The sequence below is a fragment of the Chrysemys picta genome, chromosome 3, assembly GCF_011386835.1.
Source record: "Chrysemys picta bellii isolate R12L10 chromosome 3, ASM1138683v2, whole genome shotgun sequence".
NCBI lineage: Eukaryota > Metazoa > Chordata > Testudines > Emydidae > Chrysemys > Chrysemys picta.
Window position 1 is genome coordinate 201,791,164 of NC_088793.1, and position 7,674 is coordinate 201,798,837.

The 7,674-nt window shown below is 47.4% G+C and overlaps 1 protein-coding gene across 2 annotated transcripts in view; it reads left to right on the forward strand.

Moving 5' to 3' along the window:
* Positions 1–3,153, forward strand: part of FERMT1 (FERM domain containing kindlin 1) — a 34,923-nt gene extending 31,770 nt beyond the window's left edge. For both annotated transcript variants that reach the window (XM_008173766.4, XM_005287431.5), the window contains exon 15: positions 1,016–3,153. In XM_008173766.4, coding sequence (XP_008171988.2) covers positions 1,016–1,189 — 174 coding nt within the window. In that variant the 3' untranslated portion in view covers positions 1,190–3,153. The remainder of the gene's footprint in view (positions 1–1,015) is intronic.
* The last annotated feature ends 4,521 nt before the right edge of the window (positions 3,154–7,674 follow it).

Here is a 7,674-nt window from a genome sequence, read left to right on the forward strand (position 1 = left end):
GCCTTTTGTGAATCCTAGATTCAGGGGCCAGAGAGTAGCCTAACTCGTGATATAAGTTAGTGAGACATAATCTCAGTGGTTCTCAGCCAGGGGTCCGGGGCCCCATTGCTGCGAGCAGGTTTCAGGGGGTCTGCTAAGCAGGGCCAGTATTAGTCTTGCTTGGGCCCAGGGCAGTAAGCTGAAGCCCCCGCCGCATGGGGCTCAAGCCTGGGGCCCCGAGGCCTGCCCCCCAGGGCTGAAGCCAATGCCTGAGCAACTTGCATGCAGAAAAAACAGTTGTTGTGGCACAGGTGGGCCATAGAGTTTTTATGGCATGTTGGGGGGGCCTCAGCGAGAAAAAGGTTGAAAACCCCCACTCTAGCTTACACCTGGCTCCCCCTAGCTCCAAGGGCCTTTCCAGAAGCCAGGGATAACGGAAATGTGAGATGCTCCAGCTACCCCCCCAAGAATGCCCCTTGTGTGCCAGGGTGCGGTGAGGAGCTGCTAGGCCAGGATCACAAGGAGGCAGAATTGCCCAAAAGCCAGTTCAGCTGGATTTTGTGGCTTTGTACGACTAGAGTTCTAGCCCCCAAATGACACTTAGATTCAGCACATGACATCATGAACAACAATTCAATAATAACGTTCTTTAACTTGTTTGTATACAGACTCAAAGTAGGGTCGTTCATGCTGTTTGCAACATTCCCACTGAGACATTTAAAAGCTGGGAACTTCCCCAGTTACCTTAGTGATCTGTGATAGGGCTTTTTGTTTGGGCTGTAAAAACACTGAAGGGAGATTTGACCACAAGAGGGCTCTAACTGAACAGATGCGGGGAAAAGGCTTACTGCAGATTCAGAAATCCTTTTCCCACACCACTGTTATTAGCAATGCCAGCTATAAATTATTTAGGTATTTATAGTCCAGCCAGTATTTATTGGGCTCAGTCTATTCTAAAGATTCATGTGATCACTGGGACAGAGGTGATCTTGTTTATTTTCATTACTGATTTTTTTGCTGTTCATTTTCTCTTTAGGTTGCAATTGAGTTTGATCAGAATGTGTCCATTGCTTTCACGTGCCTGAGTGCAGATTGCAAGATTGTCCATGAATACATTGGAGGTTACATCTTCCTGTCAACTCGTTCCAAAGACCAAAATGAAACACTGGATGAAGATCTGTTCCACAAATTAACTGGAGGACAGGAATGAGGTGAAGCCAGATGTTTGTTTGCTGGCAAAAAGGACCAGACAATATGTAAGGTTTTCTCTCTTACACTGTTACGTCTGTTGGCTGATAGAATAGCACAGACAGTGTACTTATCCTGTGTCAGAGGGATGGAATAAGGTGACTTTTGATCAACATTAGGGAAATAAGATGACTTTGGTTGTTTTTATGCTACGTGAAGTTTTCACCAAAGGTTCACTGTATCTTGATTGTTGACGGACATTTCCCATTCTTTCCTGTTTAACTTAGATGATCTATTTTAGCATCCTGAACAAGGAATTTGAGGATATTGGGATACATGTCCTGTTCTCTATTACACTGGTGCAACTGCCGATGATCTCTCAGGATTAATAGAGCTAAGGCTACATAAATATACATTTGAAATCTATATTACTGGAACAAAATACTACCTATCCTGTGCATAGTATGGTCCTTTCTGTACTCTGTGATCTGTCTTGTACATGGAACTATCAAGCCGTGAGTATCAGTTAAGGACCCAGTCCTGTGAACACTTATTGCCATTGTTGGACTATTCACAGCCATGAAGTCACATTGAAGTCAAAGGGACAACTCCTGTGCATAAAGTTAAGCACAGGTATTAATCTGGGCACCTAAACATTAATCTTTTGGGGAATATTTTCATTTTGATGTTAAAATCATTGTTTTAATTGCTATTTCTCCATTATTAACACTTTTTACAAAGGCCTGTAAACGTGCTTCCTCGGCATTTTACAAACGTAGCATTAAATTCGGGGCAAAAGTTATTACATGCCATTCTGTAACTTGAGACCTGAATTATCTGTGGGAACATTGATACTAAAATCTGTAATGCTGAATGCTTTGGACTTGGGTTTCAAGATATATTCTTCCGAACAACTGCAAAACAAAATCCCTCTTGGTTGGACAGATAGGTCCACTGGAGTTAATGGTGAGACTCATTGACTTCAGTGGGCTTTGGCTCAGGCCTGTAATGCTCAACTGTCAGCAAAGTGCTTGATCACTGGACAGGCTAATTCAGGTACAGTCGTAAAATCAGTGACTTCCACACACCCCAACATTTCATGCATCCTGAGATGTTGAATTTGTCGCTACAGCATCACTGCTAGGTGTTGTTTTGTTGGGCCTGATTCTTCTCTCACTGGGTCCGGTTTTATTCCGGTGTCTCTCAGCTGGCTACAGTGGAGCTATTCCTGATGCATATGGGTGTATGCGCATGAGGGGTCAAGTGCATTGAAACAGGAGGGGGAGCTGTGGAGGAGCACTACAAACCCAAGCCAGGGAGAGGAAGAGGAGCGTTCCCTCCTCTTTTAGTAGCGCTGCTCCCCTTTCTTTAACGCTCTGTGGGAAGAGTCAGACCCAATGGTGTTCTGTTAGTGAAATTCACTCATGGTGCAGAGGGACCATACAAGGCCTTCTAGGCTACTTAATGCCTGCACGAGAGCTGCTAACAACAGAAGTAGGTAGTTCTTTTCATCAGTAGATCTCAAAGCACTTTACAAAGGAGGGCAGTGTCATTATCCCCATTTTACAGATGGGGAAACTGAGGCCTGGGGGGAAGTGAAGTGACTTGCCCAAGGTTGCCCAGCAGGACTGTGGCAGAGCCAGGAATAGACCCGTGGGCGCTTCAGTCCTTGTCCAGTGCTCTACCCACTAGGCGACACTGTGTTGAGATCAGAGGGAGACAGCATGAAATGATCTTGTGATCCAAGGTGCAGGCTGTGTCAGGCTGTTGATTTTGAAGCACTCTACGCTTCGTTCCGTGGGGAGTTCTGCCTACACCCTACAGCGTGTTACAGCTGCAGGCAGCAAGGGGGAACCACATGGTATGCTGTGTATATCTGAATGTTTGTGCAGTAAGATTTTTTGAAATGTTTCCCACTCTAGCCCGGCTTGTAACACACTGTTGCTGTTCCAGCCCTTAAATAAATACACACTTTTTTGTATTCAAGGAAGGCTGTCCCTGGGATTGTGTATCGAACACGTGGGTATCTTTAACTTTCATTGTTTTGCGCTCATGCTAATACTTTGCTACCCTTCAAACAATGGTGTCCTGCTAGTGCGGGGAGGATGGTCGTGTATACACATCCAGGAGCCCGTAGGACGTCTCTCCCCTGTTTATCCTTTATAGTCGTGAACTCTCAAAAGTCTAGCAGCGTGCAAACCATCCTCCCGCCCAAGGAGTGCTGGAAATGGTACCCCGTATGGCCCGTTGACATCACTCCTAAGTGAGTTAGAAGGGTCACGCTAAAGATTCTCTACCTCCTGGGTCTTTGCCAACTTGAGTCTCATCCCCCGGTATGGACTATTGTCCACCGCCTCTGTGATCCCTTTATCAGGGGACACACATGTTTGCCAATATTTTTCTCTGCACCCTCACAGCTGATTTGACAAGCAGTGTGCTGCCCCTTCTGTTACAAAAGCACCATTGACTACAGTGACCACAGGTATTCCAGACTTCCCTTTTTTTCCCCCCTATTGTGCAAACGCTGGCACTTCCAACAGCACAGCGCCCTCTAGCACCTTGCTGGGGTATTGGTTCATGACTGACTCAGGGCTTGTCTATTCTGGGATCTTACTCACTAGGGTCTTACCTTGGTTTAAAACTGTGGCAAGCGGCACTGGTACAAGTAACAAGTGCATCTACAGTAGGGACTTGCATTGGTGCAGTTACGCTGCAAAGCAGGAAGGTCCTGAGACGGAAGGATACCAAATATCCTACATGCAGTCCCCTGTGCTTTTCTTGGAAGTGTCAAAATCCTGACCAAGTATTGACAAGGCCCAATATTTTCACTTCATAATTAGAAAATGGAAGAGCAGGTGATCTTTCAAAGGGGCATTGCTGTCCCTGATACATGGTTAAATCAGATCAGTTGCTTGTGAATTCTCAGGCTGACCCCTGGCATTCTCACGTAACATGAAATAGTGTATTGCTGCCCTCCTGCACGTACAGCTGTGACATTCACGTCTTCATCAGAAAGGTTCCTTGCTTCTCCGTTCCCCTCTTGCCATGCTGCTTTGTGGGACACCTCGCATCAAAAGCAAACTAAACGGCAGGCGAGGCTCTTCACGAGTTTCCAGTATCTCAGTCAGAGCTTTCCCCGCAGTATGAGATGCTTTGTGTAGCTGGGCCCTGATTCTCGGGTGCACTGGGGACAGATTTGCTTTGCCAGAAAAAAGCTGCCCTAAAGCCCGGTGAAAATCCCCTCACTTCTACTTCCTGCAAGTGCGTGTGTGTTAAAGGTCCCCGTGCTGGAGTGTTTTGGCTCTTCAGCTGCTATAGCTTGAGCTAATGCTTTTAGCCCTGGTTCAGTCCTAGGTGCGTGGGTCAAATAGAGCGTCTGTCACACAAGCAGCACGGGGGAGCAAGACTACGAGCGGCGGAAGTGCACTAAAAGTGTGGGGGGGGGGACCACAGGCACCTGAACTGTGGGGCCGCCCCCAAGGCCCTGCCCCTTCTCCCCCGCCCTCGTGACACCCATTCCCTAGAAGCCCCATCCTCAAACTACTTCTCCCTGAGCCTCAGTCCTCTCACTGCCCCTTCCCCAGAGGCCCTGCTCCCATTCTGCCTCTTCCCCCCTCCCTGCTCGCTTCTCTCCACCCCTCCCTCTGTCGCTCGTCCTTATGGCCAGTAAAATGTGAGGGGCCTGGCCCCTTGGCCCCCCATTCCAGTGCTCTGATCATGACCAAGTATTCCAAGCCATTGCAACCGCTATTGGCAGCTAGCATGAGTTTGGCCTGCTTTAACTCGCACCCCATGAGCACTGGGCCAACTGCAGCTCAAAGCCTTTTGCATTGCCACCCACGCTGTGCCAAGTGCTGCTTTGCTAGACGCCACGAACCAGCCCTTTGTGTGACTTGGCATTTCAGATCCTGTGTGTCACAGCCTGCTTGCCTTACTCCTGCAAAAACCCCGCTGAAGTCAGTGTTTGCTTGCAGATACCAACTGGTTTACTCAAGTGAGTCATGGCTGCAGGATCAAACCCTTCTAGCTAGATGAGTTATTTACATAGCCCCAAAAGTGCCTACAAAGTCCGTACCCTGAATTTAAAGAGAAACTCCAGGGAAATAAGATTTTGCATTCAGAGACAGAATGGAGACAGATGTATTGTCTAGATGAAAACAAAATTCATTATGAAATTAATACTCTGGCTCTAAATAATAGTCCATTGTTGCCACCCTATTCTGTATGTCACAAAGCAAAATCAGATCAGTGTAAAACATTACACATGTCTTGCATAGCTGGGGCCTGCTCCAACTGCCAAGTAATTCCACAAAAGAGATTTACCACTGATTTGCTAATGGAGTCCTGGCCTATAAAGCATGCGTACAGCAAATAGCATGCAATGCACCTACCACAGGCTTGTTTAGACCACAGGCTAAATAACCGTGTTCTTGCTTTTATATTCCTTGTAGGAGAAGAATTAACTTGTGCTCACTCTGGCGTTTGATTGGCCTATCCGAAAATGTTTCTTCTTTTATCAGCTTTTGATGTAATTCTCTGTTTTTTGGATACTTCCATTGTTAGACTCATTTTAAAAATTCTTTGCCTTCCTGGTGGGGAAACACTCATCTCCGGAGCCTTTACAACCTGGTACCATGTATTGCTCCCTCCTAGCTTCAGCTTATCTCACTGTGTCATTAAGGAATGCAGGCCTCATCCTTAACATTCCAGCTCAGACAGTCAGGGGCTTTGACTCAGATCAAGGGAGAGGCAGAGGTGGGATCTGTTTTAGATTTCAAAACCCAACCACATACACGGTCTGTGGAAAATGGCCTGATCAAAACCCATGCCCAAACTGAGATCCTGGCCATTCCCTTTGCCTTGTCGCTGGAAGCCTTGGGTAGAGTTGGAGAGAGGAGAAAATAAGTCAGTTAAAGAAACAGCGGAGGCTGGTGATGTGTGAAAGTAGGTGGATGAAACTGACGCACAGCGAAGTTTACAGCAGATTGGAATGTGTTTGTCTGATTCAAAATAGGGTGATGGCAACACTACCTACCCATAGGACCTGTCATCAGTATGACTGTAGCTATTTATTACTGGTCAGATCAGGTCTCCAGTGTGCTAAGCACTGTACTAACCTGTGGGGAGGCACAGTCTGTTCCCTGGAGAGCTGACCATCCAAAATGTAGACAATGGCTGGGGAGAATACTGAGGAAGAACAAAGGCAAAGTCTGATCCTGCAAGAGATCAGTGGAATAAATTGCCTAGGGAGGTTGTGGAATCTCCATCTCTGGAGATATTTAAGAGTAGGTTAGATAAATGTCTATCAGGGATGGTCTAGACAGTATTTGGTCCTGCCATGCGGGCAGGGGACTGGACTCGATGACCTCTCGAGGTCCCTTCCAGTCCTAGAATCTATGAATCTATAAGAGCACTCAGCACCTTACAGAACATGCTCAGTGTCTTTCTGAATTGGGCCCTGACACTGGCAGGAGTTGCGAGTGCTCAGCGCTTTTCAAGAGCAGGCCCGCAAAGGGCAAGATTAAGGGTTGTTTTCCACTCTGGTTGCACTGAATGGCCCCGTTGTTAGTTACCGTGCTGTCTTCTCAACTCTCCAAAGGCTGCCTGGTTTAACTCCTGGGGTGAAATCAGTGGGGCTGACTGAGTGAAAAGTGAGGGCAGAGTTTGGCGCAGAGTTTAGTTGGGCAGCCTTTTAAGAGTGTGAAGTGATTAGTCCATTTTCTCATGAAGATACATTGCCCATAAATACCAATCTCCCAGTAGCAAATGCTCCAGCAGTACTTCCTGGCTCAAGGCAAAGCGAGTGCATCTCCCTCTCTCTAGGCTGTCTGGAGATGAGGGACGTCCAAAGAAAAGTAGCATTTAACGCTTTGAGGATGGAGTTTTCATAAACTCTAAGCACTGGTCTAACTCAGCTCCCATAATGAGCGCTTTGGCTAATCCCGCTTTAAGTGGTAATTCAATCAACTAACGGGGGCAGGTACAAAACAGCTGAAGCCACGGACAGTATCCGACCGTGTCGTTAGCAGGAGCCCAGACTACACAGTCAGTCCCTCAGAACTGAGGGCAAGTCTACATGAAGATGTAGCTTTCCCATCAGCGTTGTTAATCCACCTCCCCGAGAGGCAGTAGCTACGTCGACGCTCTCCCGTCAAGATAGCACTATCTACACGGGGCGTTAGGTTGGTATAACAACGTTGCTCGGGGGTGTGGATTTTTCACACCCCTGAGCGACAGTTATACTGATATGGGGTTGTAGGGTAGACCAGACCTCAGTGGGGCTGCTTGTGTGGGTGAGGCAGCAGGATCAGGCAATAGGTCGGCAAACCCTTTGCCTTGTCTTGTTCCTCAGACCTCCGGAGATGGTACTTGAGGTGAGAACTTTGATTTCGACATTCACTCGGGGCCTCCTTCCAGGTAAGGCTGCTCTTAAAAGCCACTTGCCTGGTGTGGCTGTTTCCAGGGTTTGCACTTTGAGTCTCCAGGCGCCTGTGGAGAAATGTAAGC